The sequence below is a fragment of the Lagopus muta genome, chromosome Z (assembly GCF_023343835.1).
Source record: "Lagopus muta isolate bLagMut1 chromosome Z, bLagMut1 primary, whole genome shotgun sequence".
NCBI lineage: Eukaryota > Metazoa > Chordata > Aves > Galliformes > Phasianidae > Lagopus > Lagopus muta.
The window spans coordinates 71,506,234-71,533,214 of record NC_064472.1 but is presented as its reverse complement, the minus strand read 5'-3'; the positions used below and the strand labels follow the sequence as shown (position 1 = coordinate 71,533,214).

At 61.3% G+C, this 26,981-nt stretch overlaps 4 protein-coding genes across 4 annotated transcripts; all 4 read left to right on the top strand.

The window, feature by feature from the left end:
• The first annotated feature begins 1,290 nt into the window (after nucleotides 1–1,290).
• LOC125687363 (PHD finger protein 7-like) lies at nucleotides 1,291–4,302 on the top strand. The gene is made up of 10 exons (XM_048932475.1): nucleotides 1,291–1,342; nucleotides 1,538–1,629; nucleotides 1,717–1,818; nucleotides 2,077–2,201; nucleotides 2,380–2,542; nucleotides 2,679–2,785; nucleotides 3,005–3,118; nucleotides 3,257–3,375; nucleotides 3,548–3,615; nucleotides 3,889–4,302. Exons 1-10 carry the CDS (start codon nucleotides 1,291–1,293, stop codon nucleotides 4,300–4,302), a joined length of 1,356 nt encoding a protein of 451 aa, XP_048788432.1.
• Nucleotides 4,303–8,759: 4,457 nt separating this feature from the next.
• LOC125687359 (PHD finger protein 7-like) lies at nucleotides 8,760–11,774 on the top strand. Its single transcript, XM_048932470.1, has 10 exons — nucleotides 8,760–8,811; nucleotides 9,007–9,098; nucleotides 9,186–9,287; nucleotides 9,546–9,670; nucleotides 9,849–10,011; nucleotides 10,148–10,254; nucleotides 10,474–10,587; nucleotides 10,726–10,844; nucleotides 11,017–11,084; nucleotides 11,358–11,774. The coding sequence occupies exons 1-10, from the start codon at nucleotides 8,760–8,762 to the stop codon at nucleotides 11,772–11,774; spliced, it is 1,359 nt and encodes a 452-aa protein (XP_048788427.1).
• Nucleotides 11,775–16,210: 4,436 nt separating this feature from the next.
• Nucleotides 16,211–19,225, top strand: LOC125687358 (PHD finger protein 7-like). Its single transcript, XM_048932469.1, has 10 exons — nucleotides 16,211–16,262; nucleotides 16,458–16,549; nucleotides 16,637–16,738; nucleotides 16,997–17,121; nucleotides 17,300–17,462; nucleotides 17,599–17,705; nucleotides 17,925–18,038; nucleotides 18,177–18,295; nucleotides 18,468–18,535; nucleotides 18,809–19,225. Exons 1-10 carry the CDS (start codon nucleotides 16,211–16,213, stop codon nucleotides 19,223–19,225), a joined length of 1,359 nt encoding a protein of 452 aa, XP_048788426.1.
• Nucleotides 19,226–23,674: 4,449 nt separating this feature from the next.
• On the top strand, nucleotides 23,675–26,689 carry LOC125687357 (PHD finger protein 7-like). The gene is made up of 10 exons (XM_048932468.1): nucleotides 23,675–23,726; nucleotides 23,922–24,013; nucleotides 24,101–24,202; nucleotides 24,461–24,585; nucleotides 24,764–24,926; nucleotides 25,063–25,169; nucleotides 25,389–25,502; nucleotides 25,641–25,759; nucleotides 25,932–25,999; nucleotides 26,273–26,689. Exons 1-10 carry the CDS (start codon nucleotides 23,675–23,677, stop codon nucleotides 26,687–26,689), a joined length of 1,359 nt encoding a protein of 452 aa, XP_048788425.1.
• The last annotated feature ends 292 nt before the right edge of the window (nucleotides 26,690–26,981 follow it).

Sequence of the window (26,981 nt, the reverse complement as noted above, 5' to 3'; positions counted from 1 at the left end):
CTTGCTCTGGGCAAGAGCAAGAGGACTTCTGACCTCTGGGGAATGTCACTCCTCCCCTTCCCTCCGATTACATCCTCGTCCAAAGCGGACAAAACCCAAGGTACAAAGCGGACCAACCCAAGGTGAAGCCCTACTGGACCTGGTGCTCACCAGTACAGAGGTGATAGACACCTTTGAACCACAGGATCCTGGGATGGCTTGCATTGGAAGGGACATTAAAGCCTATCTAAAGTTCCAAACTCCTGCAGTGTGTTGGTTGCCACAGACTAGATCAGGCTGCCTGGAGCCCCATCCAGAGAGGCCTTGAACATCTCCACAGAGGGCGGCTCTCCAGGCGTGGCGGCTCTCCCATCAGCGTTGGCCTGACTTTCATGCAGAAGCTGACTTGCATGGTCAGGCTGTGTGAGCAGGGATGCTCCAGTGGGACTCCAGGACTGCAGCCCTGGGCAAGGCACAGCTCCTCTCCTGTCTCTGGCACGGTGACCATTGCCAGCAGCCAAAGCAAGCACACCTCAGAAGTTTTCCTGACTCATTTCATACGCAGGCTGGAAGGGAATCGTGCCCGGCCCGTGCCACTTTGCCTCTGGGAACTGTATGAGGCCTGAAGCTTTGATGTGTGAAGGCTTGGACACGAGAGGATCGTACAGCCCACCCAGCCCCAGGTGCCTGCCGTGGGACCTCTGCCACCCAGCAGGTCAGCTTAGAAGAGGGCCCTGTCCAACAAGGCCTGGAGCGCCTGCACCCACAGCTTCTCTGCGCAGCTGCGCCAGGGCCTCACCGCCCTGCGAGTGAGGAATTCCCTCTCGTGGGTCACCAGACCTCCTCTTTTCTCAGCTCAACACCTTGTCCCGTCACCAGCAGGCCGTGCAAAGTCGGCCAGCACACAGCACACACACACGCGAGAAATGCCGTTTGTGCAGTTGACCCGCAGCCCTTTATTAGACTCTGTGCTGCGACGTCCCAGCACGGGCGCGGTGCAGAAGGCCTGAGGGAGGCCATCCTTGCCCCCTGCTGCTGGCAGCACCGGGCCCCTCACCCTGCGCTGCCCACAGGAGCCGCCGCCCTGCCGCGCCCTCAGCCTGGTGGTGAGGTGGTGACCGTGATGTCACAGTGGTGGCCATTGTGACCCGCGGGGCCGGGAGCAGAGCAAAGGCTGCCGGCCGGGGCCCTGCTCACTTCAGCCTGGTGAGGCGTGGAGAGAGGACGGACTTCCTTGACTCTCTTGCTTCTCACTGTGGATGATCTTATAGGTCGTTTCCGACCTTGTGATTCTTGTGATTCTCACTGTCGATGCCGAACATGGCGGAGAAGAAGGAGGAGACCCCCGACTCCGGGGAGCCAGGTGAGAGCCCCGGCTCGGGCTGTGGCTGCCCGCTGCAGCTGCTGGGCCTGCGATGCCCCCTTCCCCTCCACCCCCTCCAGCCCTGCCCCTCAGCAGCAGCACGGCAGGCTCGGAGCAGGCCCTGGGGACGGACGGCCCCCAGGAACACCCGGCCCTGCCAGGTGCTCACCAGGCTGCTCTCTCCTTCCTCTGCAGTGTGCGTGCTGTGCGGCCGCGCACAGGTGAACCCGGACATCTGCGGGCAGGCATTTGCCAGCGGTGGGCTCTGTGCCCACGAATTCTGCTTGGTGAGTTCCCTCACGGGCCAGGGCTCCTGCCAGGGATGCTCCCCTCCTTTCCGGCCTCACGAGATCCCGCTCTTTTCTCTCCTGCAGGTCTTGGCCAACGGGCTTCTGGAGTGGAGATGCCCAGCGGGGCAAATTTTTGGCTTCCCCATTAGTGCCATCCAGCGCACGCTCCAGCTGGCAGGCCAGAAGGTGAGGAGCTGAACGGAACGGGGAGCTTGGTGCCGGCAGAGGCTCGCACCGGCTTCGCCTGGACCCAAAGAAAGCCACCGCGGCCCTTCCAACCGGCTCCGGGACAAAGTCCCACCACAGCAGACGAGCCTCGTCTGCCAGGCAGCTGTGCGGAGTGTGAGGCAGCGGTGCCCACACCCTGCGCCCTGCCCGGAGAAGTGGCGCCGGCCGCCGAGGCCCCGAGCCCACCGCTAACGGGGGCTGCTCTGCTCTTTCCAGAACTGCTTTGTCTGTGGCCAGAGGGGAGCTGCCATCAGCTGCGCGGAGACAGGCTGCGAGCGCAGCTTCCACCTGCCCTGCGCCGAGGACGGGCAATGCGTCACGCAGCACTTTGGGCCGCACAGGTAAGGGCTGCCAGCAGCAGCCAAGCTGCCGTCCCTCGCTGTTGCTCCAGGGAGGAACCTGCAGCGACACCTCCAGCATTGTGCCAGAGCCAGAGCCCAGGCCTGGCGCTCTTTCCTGGTCCTCTGCCCTCCTCACAGCACTTCTCACCATGCCCACCCCTTCTGTCCTCCCGCCCAGGTCCTTCTGCTGGGAGCATCGCCCTCGGCAGGCAGCGGAGGCAGCTCCGTCGCAGAACACCATCTGCGTCATCTGCCTGGAGCCCGTGGGGGACAGCACGTCCTACCACACCATGGTGTGCCCGGTGTGCAAGCAGGCCTGGTTCCACCGGGGCTGCATCAGGGTAGGAGTCCTCCCCTCGCCCCGTGGGCACGGCTGGTGCTCTACAGCGGTCAGCCCCCCCCGCTCACACTCACGCTCACACTCACACTCATGCTCACGCTCACGCTCACGCTCTCACGCTTGTGCTTCTCCTACAGAAACATGCCCTGCACGCCGCCACCATGCGATTCTTCTGCCCCGTCTGCGGAGGAAAAAGAAGATTCCGCTCCCAAATGGCCACCCTGGGCATCCAAATCCCAATCAGGTTGGTGTCCTTCTGCCCGGCTCTGCAGACACTCAGGCACTGGTGTTGCTGTGCCTGCCCAGGAACTGCCCCTGGCCCTGGCAGGCCATCCTGTGAGCACTGGTCTCAGCTTCCTGGAGAGGCAGGGAATGAGCTCAAGGAGGATGAGCAGGGATACCCCGAGTCTGCCTTATGCCTGGGGCACCCGAGACTCACCAGATTCCCCCTCTTCTCCGGCAGACGACCATCTTGGTGGGACGACGCAGCATACCAGCCGCTGCGAGAAAGCCACAGGCGCTGCGACGCCAACCCATGCATCTACCTAGGAGGCAGGGAGAGGGCACAGGAGAGGGGGTGAGTGACCTCCGCAGTCCTCTGGGGCTCTGCGTGGGATCTCAGCCTTGGAGCAAGGACTGAGCACCCGAGCCATGCCGGCTGCTCCGTGCCCTGGCTCGCTTTGTCCTCACAGCCACAACCCGTTTGCTTCCGCAGGCTCTGGCAGCTGTTCATCTGCAGCTCCTGCGGCTCAGAAGGCACGCACTGGTGCTGCACCTTCTGGGCCATGGGCAGAAATGACTGGGAGTGCGACACCTGCGCTGGCAGGAGCACCGGTAAGAGGCAAAGAGCCGCGTGCTGTGCTGCGGGACTGGGGCCAGGCGAGGCCTGGCAACGGGTGCTCAGGGTGGCCTCGCCACAGTCTCTCTCTGCCCCATGAGGGATGGCAGCCTGTCCTGCCCTGGGGCTGCATGTTCACCCTGCTGAGTTTCCTGTCTCTCCTTACAGCCTCCCGCTCCAGCGCCGAGCTTGCCAGCCCCAGCACTTCCAGCCAGCAGGTACCGGCGCCTTCCCCCGTCTTTGCAGGACCTGGAAACGTCAGCTCTGGCCGTGCTACACAGGCAGCTCCCGGCCCATCCTGCAACTCCCAGCTGCCTGAGCTCAGCGTCCAGCCCAGAGTGCCGGAGGCTGAGCAGACCGCCACCCGCTCACATCTCTCTGAGGAGCGGGACGCAAGTCAGCAGCGCCAAGGACGCGGTGGGAGAAGACGGGCACCAGCTGCAGGCGCTGAGACCTCCTCCGAGAGCCCCAGAAGACGGAGGACCCCACGGTCCTCCAGAACAACCCAGGCGTCCGACACCACAAATCGTCCCAGGCAGCGGGAGACCGGCCGCACAAGAAGCCGCTCCCCACTGCAAGGCCGGGCCTCGGGCTCCCAGAGTCGGCCCCGAAGACAACCGGGTGGGAGCCGTACCACAGCCCGAGCTACTCAGAGCGGCACCCGCACCTCGGCCACACCAGCACCACCGACGTCCTCGAGGCCTTCCCCTCCGCCTGCACGCAGAGGACGGTCCAGGCAACGAGGGCGGGCCCCCACTCGAAGCCGATCCCCAGTGGGGCGTCGCGCTTCCACTTCCCGCAGCCGGTCCCGACGAGGCCGTGGGAGCCGGTCCAGGCAGCGGGGACCAGCCCGGGCACGAAGCCGCTCCCGGGCAAACCACCCGGGAAGACGGCCCCACGGCCAGTCCCGAAGACGGCGCTGATGCAGCCGTGTACCATCCCCACGTGACGTGGGCTGTGGTCCCAAGCGGCACACAAGATCAACCTTGAAGAGCGTCCACACGTTCCACCTTCATCCTTCGGTGGACCAGCCCGGGCACAAAGCCGCTCCCGGGTCCAGCATCGCAGAAGACATCCCCACAACCAGTCCCAAAGTCGGCTTCCAGCAGCCGTGTCCATCCCCACGTGACGGTTGTGATTCCATCTTTCCCAAAAAATACACCTTCAACCCCCTCCCCACATGTTGGCGTCACTCGTCTCTGTTTGTCCTGCGGTAGGCAGTGTTAGGAGCTGAGACCACGGGGTCGTCTTCTCCCCAGCACCTTCCCAGATGGTTGCCGTGGCGTTATCTTTAGATCTACCTGTGTCCCTGAAGGGGGACAGCATGCCCACAGGCCCAAGAGCCTTCAAAGGAAGTGGCAGGCATGGAGGGGTGTCAACGGTTTACAGGCCATTCCAGCCCGTGCCTAATGGGAAATATTGGGAAAGGGGAAAGGGGAGGAGGGTAGAAGGGTAGGGAGATGGGAGACAGGCCTAAAAACAAAAAGCAGCAGCAGCGATCTGAAGAGCAAAGTCAGTTTCCTAAATATGGTCTTGGACTGCAAGATAACAGTCCAAAGATAAGTGTAGCACTTGATGTAATCCTTGACTGCTGAGGTTAGCTGCTTCAGAGCTGTCCAGGCCAGAATGGCAGCAACTGATTGCAAGGTGCAGGGGGATTTGGGTCCGTTCAGTACCAGGGGAACCTCAAGCCAACCGAGCAGCCCAACGGTTCTCATGTGAGCGGCTGATGTGGCACCAGAACTGCCAGGGCAGTGGAACTGCATCCATGCCCCTTGCCTTAAGAAAAGCTTTTGGGAGGGTCCCAATGCATCACTGCCCACCAGGTGCAGTGAGGAGAAGGCAGCATGTGTGCGGCACCCACAGCATACTGCAGCAGCGGGTGGGGTAGCTTGTGCTGGACAGTGCAGAAGTACCGTCCTTCCTTGCTCTGGAGACCAGCTTACCTACTGGCACTCTCCAAGACCACAGATGTACCATGGCGTCCTCCAGGCAACAAGCTTGCCCTGCAAAGACTCCATCCTGACCCAGATGGAGGCCCTGCCCAAGAACGTGGCTCTTCAGGCTGCACGGAATGCCTGAGCCTGCTGCTGCCCGGCGAGGGAGGCAGAAACTCCACCTGTGGGAGGTGTGAGCAGGTGGAAGATCTGCTCAGCATGGTGGCAGAGCTCAAGGAGGAGGTGGAGACGTTACAGAGCATCAGGGAGTGAGAGCAAGAGATTGACTGTGGAGTAACTCCCAGGCGTGCCAGAGAGGAAGGCGCCAGGGAGACAGCCCCCAGAAAGTGAGGGACCCCACGTCCTGTCACCGTCGGGCGGAGACCGGGGTTCTGAGAGATGGGGAGAACTGGAAGACAGTCCCAGCTCGGCATCGTGGGTGAACCCCTTTCTTGGCAACGTTACTTGCCCAGGTGCCCCTAAGTGACAGATGAGAGGCACTGTGGATTGAAGGGGAGGTGAGCGAGGAGGCACGGGAAGCTTTGCCTAAGACAGTGCCAAGGGCGAGGCGGCCGACTCTGCGTCTGCAGGCTGCCTCTGCTAAGACAGGCCGAAGGGTTGTTGTTGTAGCTGATTCCCTCCTCACGGGAACTGAGGGCCCCATATGCAGAGCGGACCCGACTCACACGGAGGTGGGCTGCCTCCCTGGCGCCCAGGTCAAGGACACAGCTAGAAAAACTAGAACCCGGATCTGGTTCATCCCTCTGACTACTACCCATTACGGATAGTTCAGGCAGGCAGGGATGAAGGAGCTCAGGCTTTAGGGTGGTTGGTTGAGGGAGCGGGAGCACAACCGATATTTGCTTCTATCCTTCCTGGGCCGGTGAGGGACGCGGAGTGGGCCAGGAAAACCCAGGTAATGGATAAGTGGCTGAGAGGCTGGTGCAGCCACAGGAACTTTGGGCTTTTCGATTTACTCCGCACCCGGTCTAATGGCTGCAGGCCGGTGTCCTTATTTCTAAGAGGGAAACGGATCCCTGCCCCAGAGCTAGCGGGGCTCATTGAGAGGGCTGGAAGGTTGGTAGGAAGGGGGTAGGGGATGCAATGAGGCTCGCTAGGGTAGAGCAAGTAGTCTGGGGTTTTGTACTTGATCCGATGAGGGAGAGACTCCAGCGTAGTGGGACAGAGAAACACTTAGGGTTGCTGTCCCGCCAGGAGACTGTGGGGAGAAACCTCCAAACTGTCCTGTAGGATCTTGTGGGAAGTCCACAGAGGAGGTAATTTTGCTGACTCCCTGTCCAAAACCTTCTCCTGTCCCTCTAGGAAGCAATGGGGGAAAACTTCAGATTTCTTTTGGAGGTCTCAGGAAGGGCCCCTCTAGCAAGGTAATGCACCAGAAGGCCCAGCTGAAGTGCCTTTCCACTAATGCACGCCGCGTGCAAAATAAGCAGGTGGAGTTGGAAGCCATGGTGTGCTTGGAAAATAACGATCTGGTTGCTACCGGGGAAACGTGGTGGGACAAATCTCACGACAGGCGTACGCTGATTGAGGGCTGCAGGCTCTTCAAAGGGATAGACAGGGTAGGAGGGGAAGGGCTGTTGCCCTCTATGTTAGGAAGTGGACAGATTGCAAAGAGCTGTGTGTCTGAGTAACAGCTCAGACCAGGTTGAGAGCTGACATGGAGTTCTCTTTACATCTGTGTTCCTGACAGGGGCTGCAGGCCCGAAGTACAAAACGCACACACACACACACACACACACACACACACACACACACACAAAAAAAAAAATAAAAATAAAAAAAAATAAAAAACCACAAGAAAAAACCCCACAAACGAAAAAGAGGAGGGAAAGAAAAGTGTTGAAGGTTTACGGCCAGTTGGCCCAGCCCCGTGACGAATTTGGCAGCAGACTTGAGGCAAAGGTAGGGAGATAGTAGATGGGTCTAACAGGGAAGCAAAAACAGAACAGAGCAATGGCAACGATCTGAGGAGGAACGTCAGTATACTAAATGCAGTAAAATCAAACACAATGAGAGTGTCCAAAGTGTTTCACGCTGTAGACTGCAGAGGGAACCACGTGCTTCTGCGCATTGAAACCAAAAGAATCTGTGAGAGGGAGAGAGGCCGGTGTCCTGCCAGGTGCTCCACCTTCCTTGCTCTGGGCAAGAGCAAGAGGACTTCTGACCTCTGGGGAATGTCACTCCTCCCCTTCCCTCCGATTACATCCTCGTCCAAAGCGGACAAAACCCAAGGTACAAAGCGGACCAACCCAAGGTGAAGCCCTACTGGACCTGGTGCTCACCAGTACAGAGGTGATAGACACCTTTGAACCACAGGATCCTGGGATGGCTTGCGTTGGAAGGGACATTAAAGCCTATCTAAAGTTCCAAACTCCTGCAGTGTGTTGGTTGCCACAGACTAGATCAGGCTGCCTGGAGCCCCATCCAGAGAGGCCTTGAACATCTCCACAGAGGGCGGCTCTCCAGGCGTGGCGGCTCTCCCATCAGCGTTGGCCTGACTTTCATGCAGAAGCTGACTTGCATGGTCAGGCTGCGTGAGCAGGGATGCTCCAGTGGGACTCCAGGACTGCAGCCCTGGGCAAGGCACAGCTCCTCTCCTGTCTCTGGCACGGTGACCATTGCCAGCAGCCAAAGCAAGCACACCTCAGAAGTTTTCCTGACTCATTTCATACGCAGGCTGGAAGGGAATCGTGCCCGGCCCGTGCCACTTTGCCTCTGGGAACTGTATGAGGCCTGAAGCTTTGATGTGTGAAGGCTTGGACACGAGAGGATCGTACAGCCCACCCAGCCCCAGGTGCCTGCCGTGGGACCTCTGCCACCCAGCAGGTCAGCTTAGAAGAGGGCCCTGTCCAACAAGGCCTGGAGCGCCTGCACCCACAGCTTCTCTGCGCAGCTGCGCCAGGGCCTCACCGCCCTGCGAGTGAGGAATTCCCTCTCGCGGGTCACCAGACCTCCTCTTTTCTCAGCTCAACACCTTGTCCCGTCACCAGCAGGCCGTGCAAAGTCGGCCAGCACACAGCACACACACACGCGAGAAATGCCGTTTGTGCAGTTGACCCGCAGCCCTTTATTAGACTCTGTGCTGCGACGTCCCAGCACGGGCGCGGTGCAGAAGGCCTGAGGGAGGCCATCCTTGCCCCCTGCTGCTGGCAGCACCGGGCCCCTCACCCTGCGCTGCCCACAGGAGCCGCCGCCCTGCCGCGCCCTCAGCCTGGTGGTGAGGTGGTGACCGTGATGTCACAGTGGTGGCCATTGTGACCCGCGGGGCCGGGAGCAGAGCAAAGGCTGCCGGCCGGGGCCCTGCTCACTTCAGCCTGGTGAGGCGTGGAGAGAGGACGGACTTCCTTGACTCTCTTGCTTCTCACTGTGGATGATCTTATAGGTCGTTTCCGACCTTGTGATTCTTGTGATTCTCACTGTCGATGCCGAACATGGCGGAGAAGAAGGAGGAGACCCCCGACTCCGGGGAGCCAGGTGAGAGCCCCGGCTCGGGCTGTGGCTGCCCGCTGCAGCTGCTGGGCCTGCGATGCCCCCTTCCCCTCCACCCCCTCCAGCCCTGCCCCTCAGCAGCAGCACGGCAGGCTCGGAGCAGGCCCTGGGGACGGACGGCCCCCAGGAACACCCGGCCCTGCCAGGTGCTCACCAGGCTGCTCTCTCCTTCCTCTGCAGTGTGCGTGCTGTGCGGCCGCGCACAGGTGAACCCGGACATCTGCGGGCAGGCATTTGCCAGCGGTGGGCTCTGTGCCCACGAATTCTGCTTGGTGAGTTCCCTCACGGGCCAGGGCTCCTGCCAGGGATGCTCCCCTCCTTTCCGGCCTCACGAGATCCCGCTCTTTTCTCTCCTGCAGGTCTTGGCCAACGGGCTTCTGGAGTGGAGATGCCCAGCGGGGCAAATTTTTGGCTTCCCCATTAGTGCCATCCAGCGCACGCTCCAGCTGGCAGGCCAGAAGGTGAGGAGCTGAACGGAACGGGGAGCTTGGTGCCGGCAGAGGCTCGCACCGGCTTCGCCTGGACCCAAAGAAAGCCACCGCGGCCCTTCCAACCGGCTCCGGGACAAAGTCCCACCACAGCAGACGAGCCTCGTCTGCCAGGCAGCTGTGCGGAGTGTGAGGCAGCGGTGCCCACACCCTGCGCCCTGCCCGGAGAAGTGGCGCCGGCCGCCGAGGCCCCGAGCCCACCGCTAACGGGGGCTGCTCTGCTCTTTCCAGAACTGCTTTGTCTGTGGCCAGAGGGGAGCTGCCATCAGCTGCGCGGAGACAGGCTGCGAGCGCAGCTTCCACCTGCCCTGCGCCGAGGACGGGCAATGCGTCACGCAGCACTTTGGGCCGCACAGGTAAGGGCTGCCAGCAGCAGCCAAGCTGCCGTCCCTCGCTGTTGCTCCAGGGAGGAACCCGCAGCGACACCTCCAGCATCCTGCCAGAGCCAGAGCCCAGGCCTGGCGCTCTTTCCTGGTCCTCTGCCCTCCTCACAGCACTTCTCACCATGCCCACCCCTTCTGTCCTCCCGCCCAGGTCCTTCTGCTGGGAGCATCGCCCTCGGCAGGCAGCGGAGGCAGCTCCGTCGCAGAACACCATCTGCGTCATCTGCCTGGAGCCCGTGGGGGACAGCACGTCCTACCACACCATGGTGTGCCCGGTGTGCAAGCAGGCCTGGTTCCACCGGGGCTGCATCAGGGTAGGAGTCCTCCCCTCGCCCCGTGGGCACGGCTGGTGCTCTACAGCGGTCAGCCCCCCCCGCTCACACTCACGCTCACACTCACACTCATGCTCACGCTCACGCTCACGCTCTCACGCTTGTGCTTCTCCTACAGAAACATGCCCTGCACGCCGCCACCATGCGATTCTTCTGCCCCGTCTGCGGAGGAAAAAGAAGATTCCGCTCCCAAATGGCCACCCTGGGCATCCAAATCCCAATCAGGTTGGTGTCCTTCTGCCCGGCTCTGCAGACACTCAGGCACTGGTGTTGCTGTGCCTGCCCAGGAACTGCCCCTGGCCCTGGCAGGCCATCCTGTGAGCACTGGTCTCAGCTTCCTGGAGAGGCAGGGAATGAGCTCAAGGAGGATGAGCAGGGATGCCCCGAGTCTGCCTTATGCCTGGGGCACCCGAGACTCACCAGATTCCCCCTCTTCTCCGGCAGACGACCATCTTGGTGGGACGACGCAGCATACCAGCCGCTGCGAGAAAGCCACAGGCGCTGCGACGCCAACCCATGCATCTACCTAGGAGGCAGGGAGAGGGCACAGGAGAGGGGGTGAGTGACCTCCGCAGTCCTCTGGGGCTCTGCGTGGGATCTCAGCCTTGGAGCAAGGACTGAGCACCCGAGCCATGCCGGCTGCTCCGTGCCCTGGCTCGCTTTGTCCTCACAGCCACAACCCGTTTGCTTCCGCAGGCTCTGGCAGCTGTTCATCTGCAGCTCCTGCGGCTCAGAAGGCACGCACTGGTGCTGCACCTTCTGGGCCATGGGCAGAAATGACTGGGAGTGCGACACCTGCGCTGGCAGGAGCACCGGTAAGAGGCAAAGAGCCGCGTGCTGTGCTGCGGGACTGGGGCCAGGCGAGGCCTGGCAACGGGTGCTCAGGGTGGCCTCGCCACAGTCTCTCTCTGCCCCATGAGGGATGGCAGCCTGTCCTGCCCTGGGGCTGCATGTTCACCCTGCTGAGTTTCCTGTCTCTCCTTACAGCCTCCCGCTCCAGCGCCGAGCTTGCCAGCCCCAGCACTTCCAGCCAGCAGGTACCGGCGCCTTCCCCCGTCTTTGCAGGACCTGGAAACGTCAGCTCTGGCCGTGCTACACAGGCAGCTCCCGGCCCATCCTGCAACTCCCAGCTGCCTGAGCTCAGCGTCCAGCCCAGAGTGCCGGAGGCTGAGCAGACCGCCACCCGCTCACATCTCTCTGAGGAGCGGGACGCAAGTCAGCAGCGCCAAGGACGCGGTGGGAGAAGACGGGCACCAGCTGCAGGCGCTGAGACCTCCTCCGAGAGCCCCAGAAGACGGAGGACCCCACGGTCCTCCAGAACAACCCAGGCGTCCGACACCACAAATCGTCCCAGGCAGCGGGAGACCGGCCGCACAAGAAGCCGCTCCCCACTGCAAGGCCGGGCCTCGGGCTCCCAGAGTCGGCCCCGAAGACAACCGGGTGGGAGCCGTACCACAGCCCGAGCTACTCAGAGCGGCACCCGCACCTCGGCCACACCAGCACCACCGACGTCCTCGAGGCCTTCCCCTCCGCCTGCACGCAGAGGACGGTCCAGGCAAGGACGAGGGCGGGCCCCCACTCGAAGCCGATCCCCAGTGGGGCGTCGCGCTTCCACTTCCCGCAGCCGGTCCCGACAGGGCCGTGGGAGCCGGTCCAGGCAGCGGGGACCAGCCCGGGCACGAAGCCGCTCCCGGGCAAACCACCCGGGAAGACGGCCCCACGGCCAGTCCCGAAGACGGCGCTGATGCAGCCGTGTCCCATCCCCACGTGACGTGGGCTGTGGTCCCAAGCGGCACACAAGATCAACCTTGAAGAGCGTCCACACGTTCCACCTTCATCCTTCGGTGGACCAGCCCGGGCACAAAGCCGCTCCCGGGTCCAGCATCGCAGAAGACATCCCCACAACCAGTCCCAAAGTCGGCTTCCAGCAGCCGTGTCCATCCCCACGTGACGGTTGTGATTCCATCTTTCCCAAAAAATACACCTTCAACCCCCTCCCCACATGTTGGCGTCACTCGTCTCTGTTTGTCCTGCGGTAGGCAGTGTTAGGAGCTGAGACCACGGGGTCGTCTTCTCCCCAGCACCTTCCCAGATGGTTGCCGTGGCGTTATCTTTAGATCTACCTGTGTCCCTGAAGGGGGACAGCATGCCCACAGGCCCAAGAGCCTTCAAAGGAAGTGGCAGGCATGGAGGGGTGTCAACGGTTTACAGGCCATTCCAGCCCGTGCCTAATGGGAAATATTGGGAAAGGGGAAAGGGGAGGAGGGTAGAAGGGTAGGGAGATGGGAGACAGGCCTAAAAACAAAAAGCAGCAGCAGCGATCTGAAGAGCAAAGTCAGTTTCCTAAATATGGTCTTGGACTGCAAGATAACACAGTGTAGCACTTGATGTAATCCTTGACTGCTGAGGTTAGCTGCTTCAGAGCTGTCCAGGCCAGAATGGCAGCAACTGATTGCAAGGTGCAGGGGGATTTGGGTCCGTTCAGTACCAGGGGAACCTCAAGCCAACCGAGCAGCCCAACGGTTCTCATGTGAGCGGCTGATGTGGCACCAGAACTGCCAGGGCAGTGGAACTGCATCCATGCCCCTTGCCTTAAGAAAAGCATTTGGGAGGGTCCCAATGCATCACTGCCCACCAGGTGCAGTGAGGAGAAGGCAGCATGTGTGCGGCACCCACAGCATACTGCAGCAGCGGGTGGGGTAGCTTGTGCTGGACAGTGCAGAAGTACCGTCCTTCCTTGCTCTGGAGACCAGCTTACCTACTGGCACTCTCCAAGACCACAGATGTACCATGGCGTCCTCCAGGCAACAAGCTTGCCCTGCAAAGACTCCATCCTGACCCAGATGGAGGCCCTGCCCAAGAACGTGGCTCTTCAGGCTGCACGGAATGCCTGAGCCTGCTGCTGCCCGGCGAGGGAGGCAGAAACTCCACCTGTGGGAGGTGTGAGCAGGTGGAAGATCTGCTCAGCATGGTGGCAGAGCTCAAGGAGGAGGTGGAGACGTTACAGAGCATCAGGGAGTGAGAGCAAGAGATTGACTGTGATTGAACTCCCAGGCGTGCCAGAGAGGAAGGCGCCAGGGAGACAGCCCCCAGAAAGTGAGGGACCCCACGTCCTGTCACCGTCGGGCGGAGACCGGGGTTCTGAGAGATGGGGAGAACTGGAAGACAGTCCCAGCTCGGCATCGTGGGTGAACCCCTTCCTTGGCAACGTTACTTGCCCAGGTGCCCCTAAGTGACAGATGAGAGGCACTGTGGATTGAAGGGGAGGTGAGCGAGGAGGCACGGGAAGCTTTGCCTAAGACAGTGCCAAGGGCGAGGCGGCCGACTCTGCGTCTGCAGGCTGCCTCTGCTAAGACAGGCCGAAGGGTGGTTGTTGTAGCTGATTCCCTCCTCACGGGAACTGAGGGCCCCATATGCAGACCGGACCCGACTCACACGGAGGTGGGCTGCCTCCCTGGCGCCCAGGTCAAGGACACAGCTAGAAAAACTAGAACCCGGATCTGGTTCATCCCTCTGACTACTACCCATTACGGATAGTTCAGGCAGGCAGGGATGAAGGAGCTCAGGCTTTAGGGTGGTTGGTTGAGGGAGCGGGAGCACAACCGATATTTGCTTCTATCCTTCCTGGGCCGGTGAGGGACGCGGAGTGGGCCAGGAAAACCCAGGTAATGGATAAGTGGCTGAGAGGCTGGTGCAGCCACAGGAACTTTGGGCTTTTCGATTTACTCCGCACCCGGTCTAATGGCTGCAGGCCGGTGTCCTTATTTCTAAGAGGGAAACGGATCCCTGCCCCAGAGCTAGCGGGGCTCATTGAGAGGGCTGGAAGGTTGGTAGGAAGGGGGTAGGGGATGCAATGAGGCTCGCTAGGGTAGAGCAAGTAGTCTGGGGTTTTGTACTTGATCCGATGAGGGAGAGACTCCAGCGTAGTGGGACAGAGAAACACTTAGGGTTGCTGTCCCGCCAGGAGACTGTGGGGAGAAACCTCCAAACTGTCCTGTAGGATCTTGTGGGAAGTCCACAGAGGAGGTAATTTTGCTGACTCCCTGTCCAAAACCTTCTCCTGTCCCTCTAGGAAGCAATGGGGGAAAACTTCAGATTTCTTTTGGAGGTCTCAGGAAGGGCCCCTCTAGCAAGGTAATGCACCAGAAGGCCCAGCTGAAGTGCCTTTCCACTAATGCACGCCGCGTGCAAAATAAGCAGGTGGAGTTGGAAGCCATGGTGTGCTTGGAAAATAACGATCTGGTTGCTACCGGGGAAACGTGGTGGGACAAATCTCACGACAGGCGTACGCTGATTGAGGGCTGCAGGCTCTTCAAAGGGATAGACAGGGTAGGAGGGGAAGGGCTGTTGCCCTCTATGTTAGGAAGTGGACAGATTGCAAAGAGCTGTGTGTCTGAGTAACAGCTCAGACCAGGTTGAGAGCTGACATGGAGTTCTCTTTACATCTGTGTTCCTGACAGGGGCTGCAGGCCCGAAATACAAAACACGCACACACACACACACACACACACACACACACACACACAAAAAAAAAAAATAAAAATAAAAAACCACAAGAAAAAACCCCACAAACGAAAAAGAGGAGGGAAAGAAAAGTGTTGAAGGTTTACGGCCAGTTGGCCCAGCCCCGTGACGAATTTGGCAGCAGACTTGAGGCAAAGGTAGGGAGATAGTAGATGGGTCTAACAGGGAAGCAAAAACAGAACAGAGCAATGGCAACGATCTGAGGAGGAACGTCAGTATACTAAATGCAGTAAAATCAAACACAATGAGAGTGTCCAAAGTGTTTCACGCTGTAGACTGCAGAGGGAACCACGTGCTTCTGCGCACTGAAACCAAAAGAATCTGTGAGAGGGAGAGAGGCCGGTGTCCTGCCAGGTGCTCCACCTTCCTTGCTCTGGGCAAGAGCAAGAGGACTTCTGACCTCTGGGGAATGTCACTCCTCCCCTTCCCTCCGATTACATCCTCGTCCAAAGCGGACAAAACCCAAGGTACAAAGCGGACCAACCCAAGGTGAAGCCCTACTGGACCTGGTGCTCACCAGTACAGAGGTGATAGACACCTTTGAACCACAGGATCCTGGGATGGCTTGCGTTGGAAGGGACATTAAAGCCTATCTAAAGTTCCAAACTCCTGCAGTGTGTTGGTTGCCACAGACTAGATCAGGCTGCCTGGAGCCCCATCCAGAGAGGCCTTGAACATCTCCACAGAGGGCGGCTCTCCAGGCGTGGCGGCTCTCCCATCAGCGTTGGCCTGACTTTCATGCAGAAGCTGACTTGCATGGTCAGGCTGCGTGAGCAGGGATGCTCCAGTGGGACTCCAGGACTGCAGCCCTGGGCAAGGCACAGCTCCTCTCCTGTCTCTGGCACGGTGACCATTGCCAGCAGCCAAAGCAAGCACACCTCAGAAGTTTTCCTGACTCATTTCATACGCAGGCTGGAAGGGAATCGTGCCCGGCCCGTGCCACTTTGCCTCTGGGAACTGTATGAGGCCTGAAGCTTTGATGTGTGAAGGCTTGGACACGAGAGGATCGTACAGCCCACCCAGCCCCAGGTGCCTGCCGTGGGACCTCTGCCACCCAGCAGGTCAGCTTAGAAGAGGGCCCTGTCCAACAAGGCCTGGAGCGCCTGCACCCACAGCTTCTCTGCGCAGCTGCGCCAGGGCCTCACCGCCCTGCGAGTGAGGAATTCCCTCTCGCGGGTCACCAGACCTCCTCTTTTCTCAGCTCAACACCTTGTCCCGTCACCAGCAGGCCGTGCAAAGTCGGCCAGCACACAGCACACACACACGCGAGAAATGCCGTTTGTGCAGTTGACCCGCAGCCCTTTATTAGACTCTGTGCTGCGACGTCCCAGCACGGGCGCGGTGCAGAAGGCCTGAGGGAGGCCATCCTTGCCCCCTGCTGCTGGCAGCACCGGGCCCCTCACCCTGCGCTGCCCACAGGAGCCGCCGCCCTGCCGCGCCCTCAGCCTGGTGGTGAGGTGGTGACCGTGATGTCACAGTGGTGGCCATTGTGACCCGCGGGGCCGGGAGCAGAGCAAAGGCTGCCGGCCGGGGCCCTGCTCACTTCAGCCTGGTGAGGCGTGGAGAGAGGACGGACTTCCTTGACTCTCTTGCTTCTCACTGTGGATGATCTTATAGGTCGTTTCCGACCTTGTGATTCTTGTGATTCTCACTGTCGATGCCGAACATGGCGGAGAAGAAGGAGGAGACCCCCGACTCCGGGGAGCCAGGTGAGAGCCCCGGCTCGGGCTGTGGCTGCCCGCTGCAGCTGCTGGGCCTGCGATGCCCCCTTCCCCTCCACCCCCTCCAGCCCTGCCCCTCAGCAGCAGCACGGCAGGCTCGGAGCAGGCCCTGGGGACGGACGGCCCCCAGGAACACCCGGCCCTGCCAGGTGCTCACCAGGCTGCTCTCTCCTTCCTCTGCAGTGTGCGTGCTGTGCGGCCGCGCACAGGTGAACCCGGACATCTGCAGGCAGGCATTTGCCAGCGGTGGGCTCTGTGCCCACGAATTCTGCTTGGTGAGTTCCCTCACGGGCCAGGGCTCCTGCCAGGGATGCTCCCCTCCTTTCCGGCCTCACGAGATCCCGCTCTTTTCTCTCCTGCAGGTCTTGGCCAACGGGCTTCTGGAGTGGAGATGCCCAGCGGGGCAAATTTTTGGCTTCCCCATTAGTGCCATCCAGCGCACGCTCCAGCTGGCAGGCCAGAAGGTGAGGAGCTGAACGGAACGGGGAGCTTGGTGCCGGCAGAGGCTCGCACCGGCTTCGCCTGGACCCAAAGAAAGCCACCGCGGCCCTTCCAACCGGCTCCGGGACAAAGTCCCACCACAGCAGACGAGCCTCGTCTGCCAGGCAGCTGTGCGGAGTGTGAGGCAGCGGTGCCCACACCCTGCGCCCTGCCCGGAGAAGTGGCGCCGGCCGCCGAGGCCCCGAGCCCACCGCTAACGGGGGCTGCTCTGCTCTTTCCAGAACTGCTTTGTCTGTGGCCAGAGGGGAGCTGCCATCAGCTGCGCGGAGACAGGCTGCGAGCGCAGCTTCCACCTGCCCTGCGCCGAGGACGGGCAATGCGTCACGCAGCACTTTGGGCCGCACAGGTAAGGGCTGCCAGCAGCAGCCAAGCTGCCGTCCCTCGCTGTTGCTCCAGGGAGGAACCCGCAGCGACACCTCCAGCATCCTGCCAGAGCCAGAGCCCAGGCCTGGCGCTCTTTCCTGGTCCTCTGCCCTCCTCACAGCACTTCTCACCATGCCCACCCCTTCTGTCCTCCCGCCCAGGTCCTTCTGCTGGGAGCATCGCCCTCGGCAGGCAGCGGAGGCAGCTCCGTCGCAGAACACCATCTGCGTCATCTGCCTGGAGCCCGTGGGGGACAGCACGTCCTACCACACCATGGTGTGCCCGGTGTGCAAGCAGGCCTGGTTCCACCGGGGCTGCATCAGGGTAGGAGTCCTCCCCTCGCCCCGTGGGCACGGCTGGTGCTCTACAGCGGTCAGCCCCCCCCGCTCACACTCACGCTCACACTCACACTCATGCTCACGCTCACGCTCACGCTCTCACGCTTGTGCTTCTCCTACAGAAACATGCCCTGCACGCCGCCACCATGCGATTCTTCTGCCCCGTCTGCGGAGGAAAAAGAAGATTCCGCTCCCAAATGGCCACCCTGGGCATCCAAATCCCAATCAGGTTGGTGTCCTTCTGCCCGGCTCTGCAGACACTCAGGCACTGGTGTTGCTGTGCCTGCCCAGGAACTGCCCCTGGCCCTGGCAGGCCATCCTGTGAGCACTGGTCTCAGCTTCCTGGAGAGGCAGGGAATGAGCTCAAGGAGGATGAGCAGGGATGCCCCGAGTCTGCCTTATGCCTGGGGCACCCGAGACTCACCAGATTCCCCCTCTTCTCCGGCAGACGACCATCTTGGTGGGACGACGCAGCATACCAGCCGCTGCGAGAAAGCCACAGGCGCTGCGACGCCAACCCATGCATCTACCTAGGAGGCAGGGAGAGGGCACAGGAGAGGGGGTGAGTGACCTCCGCAGTCCTCTGGGGCTCTGCGTGGGATCTCAGCCTTGGAGCAAGGACTGAGCACCCGAGCCATGCCGGCTGCTCCGTGCCCTGGCTCGCTTTGTCCTCACAGCCACAACCCGTTTGCTTCCGCAGGCTCTGGCAGCTGTTCATCTGCAGCTCCTGCGGCTCAGAAGGCACGCACTGGTGCTGCACCTTCTGGGCCATGGGCAGAAATGACTGGGAGTGCGACACCTGCGCTGGCAGGAGCACCGGTAAGAGGCAAAGAGCCGCGTGCTGTGCTGCGGGACTGGGGCCAGGCGAGGCCTGGCAACGGGTGCTCAGGGTGGCCTCGCCACAGTCTCTCTCTGCCCCATGAGGGATGGCAGCCTGTCCTGCCCTGGGGCTGCATGTTCACCCTGCTGAGTTTCCTGTCTCTCCTTACAGCCTCCCGCTCCAGCGCCGAGCTTGCCAGCCCCAGCACTTCCAGCCAGCAGGTACCGGCGCCTTCCCCCGTCTTTGCAGGACCTGGAAACGTCAGCTCTGGCCGTGCTACACAGGCAGCTCCCGGCCCATCCTGCAACTCCCAGCTGCCTGAGCTCAGCGTCCAGCCCAGAGTGCCGGAGGCTGAGCAGACCGCCACCCGCTCACATCTCTCTGAGGAGCGGGACGCAAGTCAGCAGCGCCAAGGACGCGGTGGGAGAAGACGGGCACCAGCTGCAGGCGCTGAGACCTCCTCCGAGAGCCCCAGAAGACGGAGGACCCCACGGTCCTCCAGAACAACCCAGGCGTCCGACGCCACAAATCGTCCCAGGCAGCGGGAGACCGGCCGCACAAGAAGCCGCTCCCCACTGCAAGGCCGGGCCTCGGGCTCCCAGAGTCGGCCCCGAAGACAACCGGGTGGGAGCCGTACCACAGCCCGAGCTACTCAGAGCGGCACCCGCACCTCGGCCACACCAGCACCACCGACGTCCTCGAGGCCTTCCCCTCCGCCTGCACGCAGAGGACGGTCCAGGCAAGGACGAGGGCGGGCCCCCACTCGAAGCCGATCCCCAGTGGGGCGTCGCGCTTCCACTTCCCGCAGCCGGTCCCGACAGGGCCGTGGGAGCCGGTCCAGGCAGCGGGGACCAGCCCGGGCACGAAGCCGCTCCCGGGCAAACCACCCGGGAAGACGGCCCCACGGCCAGTCCCGAAGACGGCGCTGATGCAGCCGTGTCCCATCCCCACGTGACGTGGGCTGTGGTCCCAAGCGGCACACAAGATCAACCTTGAAGAGCGTCCACACGTTCCACCTTCATCCTTCGGTGGACCAGCCCGGGCACAAAGCCGCTCCCGGGTCCAGCATCGCAGAAGACATCCCCACAACCAGTCCCAAAGTCGGCTTCCAGCAGCCGTGTCCATCCCCACGTGACGGTTGTGATTCCATCTTTCCCAAAAAATACACCTTCAACCCCCTCCCCACATGTTGGCGTCACTCGTCTCTGTTTGTCCTGCGGTAGGCAGTGTTAGGAGCTGAGACCACGGGGTCGTCTTCTCCCCAGCACCTTCCCAGATGGTTGCCGTGGCGTTATCTTTAGATCTACCTGTGTCCCTGAAGGGGGACAGCATGCCCACAGGCCCAAGAGCCTTCAAAGGAAGTGGCAGGCATGGAGGGGTGTCAACGGTTTACAGGCCATTCCAGCCCGTGCCTAATGGGAAATATTGGGAAAGGGGAAAGGGGAGGAGGGTAGAAGGGTAGGGAGATGGGAGACAGGCCTAAAAACAAAAAGCAGCAGCAGCGATCTGAAGAGCAAAGTCAGTTTCCTAAATATGGTCTTGGACTGCAAGATAACACAGTGTAGCACTTGATGTAATCCTTGACTGCTGAGGTTAGCTGCTTCAGAGCTGTCCAGGCCAGAATGGCAGCAACTGATTGCAAGGTGCAGGGGGATTTGGGTCCGTTCAGTACCAGGGGAACCTCAAGCCAACCGAGCAGCCCAACGGTTCTCATGTGAGCGGCTGATGTGGCACCAGAACTGCCAGGGCAGTGGAACTGCATCCATGCCCCTTGCCTTAAGAAAAGCATTTGGGAGGGTCCCAATGCATCACTGCCCACCAGGTGCAGTGAGGAGAAGGCAGCATGTGTGCGGCACCCACAGCATACTGCAGCAGCGGGTGGGGTAGCTTGTGCTGGACAGTGCAGAAGTACCGTCCTTCCTTGCTCTGGAGACCAGCTTACCTACTGGCACTCTCCAAGACCACAGATGTACCATGGCGTCCTCCAGGCAACAAGCTTGCCCTGCAAAGACTCCATCCTGACCCAGATGGAGGCCCTGCCCAAGAACGTGGCTCTTCAGGCTGCACGGAATGCCTGAGCCTGCTGCTGCCCGGCGAGGGAGGCAGAAACTCCACCTGTGGGAGGTGTGAGCAGGTGGAAGATCTGCTCAGCATGGTGGCAGAGCTCAAGGAGGAGGTGGAGACGTTACAGAGCATCAGGGAGTGAGAGCAAGAGATTGACTGTGATTGAACTCCCAGGCGTGCCAGAGAGGAAGGCGCCAGGGAGACAGCCCCCAGAAAGTGAGGGACCCCACGTCCTGTCACCGTCGGGCGGAGACCGGGGTTCTGAGAGATGGGGAGAACTGGAAGACAGTCCCAGCTCGGCATCGTGGGTGAACCCCTTCCTTGGCAACGTTACTTGCCCAGGTGCCCCTAAGTGACAGATGAGAGGCACTGTGGATTGAAGGGGAGGTGAGCGAGGAGGCACGGGAAGCTTTGCCTAAGACAGTGCCAAGGGCGAGGCGGCCGACTCTGCGTCTGCAGGCTGCCTCTGCTAAGACAGGCCGAAGGGTGGTTGTTGTAGCTGATTCCCTCCTCACGGGAACTGAGGGCCCCATATGCAGAGCGGACCCGACTCACACGGAGGTGGGCTGCCTCCCTGGCGCCCAGGTCAAGGACACAGCTAGAAAAACTAGAACCCGGATCTGGTTCATCCCTCTGACTACTACCCATTACGGATAGTTCAGGCAGGCAGGGATGAAGGAGCTCAGGCTTTAGGGTGGTTGGTTGAGGGAGCGGGAGCACAACCGATATTTGCTTCTATCCTTCCTGGGCCGGTGAGGGACGCGGAGTGGGCCAGGAAAACCCAGGTAATGGATAAGTGGCTGAGAGGCTGGTGCAGCCACAGGAACTTTGGGCTTTTCGATTTACTCCGCACCCGGTCTAATGGCTGCAGGCCGGTGTCCTTATTTCTAAGAGGGAAACGGATCCCTGCCCCAGAGCTAGCGGGGCTCATTGAGAGGGCTGGAAGGTTGGTAGGAAGGGGGTAGGGGATGCAATGAGGCTCGCTAGGGTAGAGCAAGTAGTCTGGGGTTTTGTACTTGATCCGATGAGGGAGAGACTCCAGCGTAGTGGGACAGAGAAACACTTAGGGTTGCTGTCCCGCCAGGAGACTGTGGGGAGAAACCTCCAAACTGTCCTGTAGGATCTTGTGGGAAGTCCACAGAGGAGGTAATTTTGCTGACTCCCTGTCCAAAACCTTCTCCTGTCCCTCTAGGAAGCAATGGGGGAAAACTTCAGATTTCTTTTGGAGGTCTCAGGAAGGGCCCCTCTAGCAAGGTAATGCACCAGAAGGCCCAGCTGAAGTGCCTTTCCACTAATGCACGCCGCGTGCAAAATAAGCAGGTGGAGTTGGAAGCCATGGTGTGCTTGGAAAATAACGATCTGGTTGCTACCGGGGAAACGTGGTGGGACAAATCTCACGACGGGCGTACGCTGATTGAGGGCTGCAGGCTCTTCAAAGGGATAGACAGGGTAGGAGGGGAAGGGCTGTTGCCCTCTATGTTAGGAAGTGGACAGATTGCAAAGAGCTGTGTGTCTGAGTAACAGCTCAGACCAGGTTGAGAGCTGACATGGAGTTCTCTTTACATCTGTGTTCCTGACAGGGGCTGCAGGCCCGAAGTACAAAACACGCACACACACACACACACACACACACACACACACACACACAAAAAAAAAAAAATAAAAATAAAAAAAAATAAAAAACCACAAGAAAAAACCCCACAAACGAAAAAGAGGAGGGAAAGAAAAGTGTTGAAGGTTTACGGCCAGTTGGCCCAGCCCCGTGACGAATTTGGCAGCAGACTTGAGGCAAAGGTAGGGAGATAGTAGATGGGTCTAACAGGGAAGCAAAAACAGAACAGAGCAATGGCAACGATCTGAGGAGGAACGTCAGTATACTAAATGCAGTAAAATCAAACACAATGAGAGTGTCCAAAGTGTTTCACGCTGTAGACTGCAGAGGGAACCACGTGCTTCTGCGCATTGAAACCAAAAGAATCTGTGAGAGGGAGAGAGGCCGGTGTCCTGCCAGGTGCTCCACCTTCCTTGCTCTGGGCAAGAGCAAGAGGACTTCTGACCTCTGGGGAATGTCACTCCTCCCCTTCCCTCCGATTACATCCTCGTCCAAAGCGGACAAAACCCAAGGTACAAAGCGGACCAACCCAAGGTGAAGCCCTACTGGACCTGGTGCTCACCAGTACAGAGGTGATAGACACCTTTGAACCACAGGATCCTGGGATGGCTTGCGTTGGAAGGGACATTAAAGCCTATCTAAAGTTCCAAACTCCTGCAGTGTGTTGGTTGCCACAGACTAGATCAGGCTGCCTGGAGCCCCATCCAGAGAGGCCTTGAACATCTCCACAGAGGGCGGCTCTCCAGGCGTGGCGGCTCTCCCATCAGCGTTGGCCTGACTTTCATGCAGAAGCTGACTTGCATGGTCAGGCTGCGTGAGCAGGGATGCTCCAGTGGGACTCCAGGACTGCAGCCCTGGGCAAGGCACAGCTCCTCTCCTGTCTCTGGCACGGTGACCATTGCCAGCAGCCAAAGCAAGCACACCTCAGAAGTTTTCCTGACTCATTTCATACGCAGGCTGGAAGGGAATCGTGCCCGGCCCGTGCCACTTTGCCTCTGGGAACTGTATGAGGCCTGAAGCTTTGATGTGTGAAGGCTTGGACACGAGAGGATCGTACAGCCCACCCAGCCCCAGGTGCCTGCCGTGGGACCTCTGCCACCCAGCAGGTCAGCTTAGAAGAGGGCCCTGTCCAACAAGGCCTGGAGCGCCTGCACCCACAGCTTCTCTGCGCAGCTGCGCCAGGGCCTCACCGCCCTGCGAGTGAGGAATTCCCTCTCGCGGGTCACCAGACCTCCTCTTTTCTCAGCTCAACACCTTGTCCCGTCACCAGCAGGCCGTGCAAAGTCGGCCAGCACACAGCACACACACACGCGAGAAATGCCGTTTGTGCAGTTGACCCGCAGCCCTTTATTAGACTCTGTGCTGCGACGTCCCAGCACGGGCGCGGTGCAGAAGGCCTGAGGGAGGCCATCCTTGCCCCCTGCTGCTGGCAGCACCGGGCCCCTCACCCTGCGCTGCCCACAGGAGCCGCCGCCCTGCCGCGCCCTCAGCCTGGTGGTGAGGTGGTGACCGTGATGTCACAGTGGTGGCCATTGTGACCCGCGGGGCCGGGAGCAGAGCAAAGGCTGCCGGCCGGGGCCCTGCTCACTTCAGCCTGGTGAGGCGTGGAGAGAGGACGGACTTCCTTGACTCTCTTGCTTCTCACTGTGGATGATCTTATAGGTCGTTTCCGACCTTGTGATTCTTGTGATTCTCACTGTCGATGCCGAACATGGCGGAGAAGAAGGAGGAGACCCCCGACTCCGGGGAGCCAGGTGAGAGCCCCGGCTCGGGCTGTGGCTGCCCGCTGCAGCTGCTGGGCCTGCGATGCCCCCTTCCCCTCCACCCCCTCCAGCCCTGCCCCTCAGCAGCAGCACGGCAGGCTCGGAGCAGGCCCTGGGGACGGACGGCCCCCAGGAACACCCGGCCCTGCCAGGTGCTCACCAGGCTGCTCTCTCCTTCCTCTGCAGTGTGCGTGCTGTGCGGCCGCGCACAGGTGAACCCGGACATCTGCGGGCAGGCATTTGCCAGCGGTGGGCTCTGTGCCCACGAATTCTGCTTGGTGAGTTCCCTCACGGGCCAGGGCTCCTGCCAGGGATGCTCCCCTCCTTTCCGGCCTCACGAGATCCCGCTCTTTTCTCTCCTGCAGGTCTTGGCCAACGGGCTTCTGGAGTGGAGATGCCCAGCGGGGCAAATTTTTGGCTTCCCCATTAGTGCCATCCAGCGCACGCTCCAGCTGGCAGGCCAGAAGGTGAGGAGCTGAACGGAACGGGGAGCTTGGTGCCGGCAGAGGCTCGCACCGGCTTCGCCTGGACCCAAAGAAAGCCACCGCGGCCCTTCCAACCGGCTCCGGGACAAAGTCCCACCACAGCAGACGAGCCTCGTCTGCCAGGCAGCTGTGCGGAGTGTGAGGCAGCGGTGCCCACACCCTGCGCCCTGCCCGGAGAAGTGGCGCCGGCCGCCGAGGCCCCGAGCCCACCGCTAACGGGGGCTGCTCTGCTCTTTCCAGAACTGCTTTGTCTGTGGCCAGAGGGGAGCTGCCATCAGCTGCGCGGAGACAGGCTGCGAGCGCAGCTTCCACCTGCCCTGCGCCGAGGACGGGCAATGCGTCACGCAGCACTTTGGGCCGCACAGGTAAGGGCTGCCAGCAGCAGCCAAGCTGCCGTCCCTCGCTGTTGCTCCAGGGAGGAACCCGCAGCGACACCTCCAGCATCCTGCCAGAGCCAGAGCCCAGGCCTGGCGCTCTTTCCTGGTCCTCTGCCCTCCTCACAGCACTTCTCACCATGCCCACCCCTTCTGTCCTCCCGCCCAGGTCCTTCTGCTGGGAGCATCGCCCTCGGCAGGCAGCGGAGGCAGCTCCGTCGCAGAACACCATCTGCGTCATCTGCCTGGAGCCCGTGGGGGACAGCACGTCCTACCACACCATGGTGTGCCCGGTGTGCAAGCAGGCCTGGTTCCACCGGGGCTGCATCAGGGTAGGAGTCCTCCCCTCACCCCGTGGGCACGGCTGGTGCTCTACAGCGGTCAGCCCCCCCCGCTCACACTCACGCTCACACTCACACTCATGCTCACGCTCACGCTCACGCTCTCACGCTTGTGCTTCTCCTACAGAAACATGCCCTGCACGCCGCCACCATGCGATTCTTCTGCCCCGTCTGCGGAGGAAAAAGAAGATTCCGCTCCCAAATGGCCACCCTGGGCATCCAAATCCCAATCAGGTTGGTGTCCTTCTGCCCGGCTCTGCAGACACTCAGGCACTGGTGTTGCTGTGCCTGCCCAGGAACTGCCCCTGGCCCTGGCAGGCCATCCTGTGAGCACTGGTCTCAGCTTCCTGGAGAGGCAGGGAATGAGCTCAAGGAGGATGAGCAGGGATGCCCCGAGTCTGCCTTATGCCTGGGGCACCCGAGACTCACCAGATTCCCCCTCTTCTCCGGCAGACGACCATCTTGGTGGGACGACGCAGCATACCAGCCGCTGCGAGAAAGCCACAGGCGCTGCGACGCCAACCCATGCATCTACCTAGGAGGCAGGGAGAGGGCACAGGAGAGGGGGTGAGTGACCTCCGCAGTCCTCTGGGGCTCTGCGTGGGATCTCAGCCTTGGAGCAAGGACTGAGCACCCGAGCCATGCCGGCTGCTCCGTGCCCTGGCTCGCTTTGTCCTCACAGCCACAACCCGTTTGCTTCCGCAGGCTCTGGCAGCTGTTCATCTGCAGCTCCTGCGGCTCAGAAGGCACGCACTGGTGCTGCACCTTCTGGGCCATGGGCAGAAATGACTGGGAGTGCGACACCTGCGCTGGCAGGAGCACCGGTAAGAGGCAAAGAGCCGCGTGCTGTGCTGCGGGACTGGGGCCAGGCGAGGCCTGGCAACGGGTGCTCAGGGTGGCCTCGCCACAGTCTCTCTCTGCCCCATGAGGGATGGCAGCCTGTCCTGCCCTGGGGCTGCATGTTCACCCTGCTGAGTTTCCTGTCTCTCCTTACAGCCTCCCGCTCCAGCGCCGAGCTTGCCAGCCCCAGCACTTCCAGCCAGCAGGTACCGGCGCCTTCCCCCGTCTTTGCAGGACCTGGAAACGTCAGCTCTGGCCGTGCTACACAGGCAGCTCCCGGCCCATCCTGCAACTCCCAGCTGCCTGAGCTCAGCGTCCAGCCCAGAGTGCCGGAGGCTGAGCAGACCGCCACCCGCTCACATCTCTCTGAGGAGCGGGACGCAAGTCAGCAGCGCCAAGGACGCGGTGGGAGAAGACGGGCACCAGCTGCAGGCGCTGAGACCTCCTCCGAGAGCCCCAGAAGACGGAGGACCCCACGGTCCTCCAGAACAACCCAGGCGTCCGACGCCACAAATCGTCCCAGGCAGCGGGAGACCGGCCGCACAAGAAGCCGCTCCCCACTGCAAGGCCGGGCCTCGGGCTCCCAGAGTCGGCCCCGAAGACAACCGGGTGGGAGCCGTACCACAGCCCGAGCTACTCAGAGCGGCACCCGCACCTCGGCCACACCAGCACCACCGACGTCCTCGAGGCCTTCCCCTCCGCCTGCACGCAGAGGACGGTCCAGGCAAGGACGAGGGCGGGCCCCCACTCGAAGCCGATCCCCAGTGGGGCGTCGCGCTTCCACTTCCCGCAGCCGGTCCCGACAGGGCCGTGGGAGCCGGTCCAGGCAGCGGGGACCAGCCCGGGCACGAAGCCGCTCCCGGGCAAACCACCCGGGAAGACGGCCCCACGGCCAGTCCCGAAGACGGCGCTGATGCAGCCGTGTCCCATCCCCACGTGACGTGGGCTGTGGTCCCAAGCGGCACACAAGATCAACCTTGAAGAGCGTCCACACGTTCCACCTTCATCCTTCGGTGGACCAGCCCGGGCACAAAGCCGCTCCCGGGTCCAGCATCGCAGAAGACATCCCCACAACCAGTCCCAAAGTCGGCTTCCAGCAGCCGTGTCCATCCCCACGTGACGGTTGTGATTCCATCTTTCCCAAAAAATACACCTTCAACCCCCTCCCCACATGTTGGCGTCACTCGTCTCTGTTTGTCCTGCGGT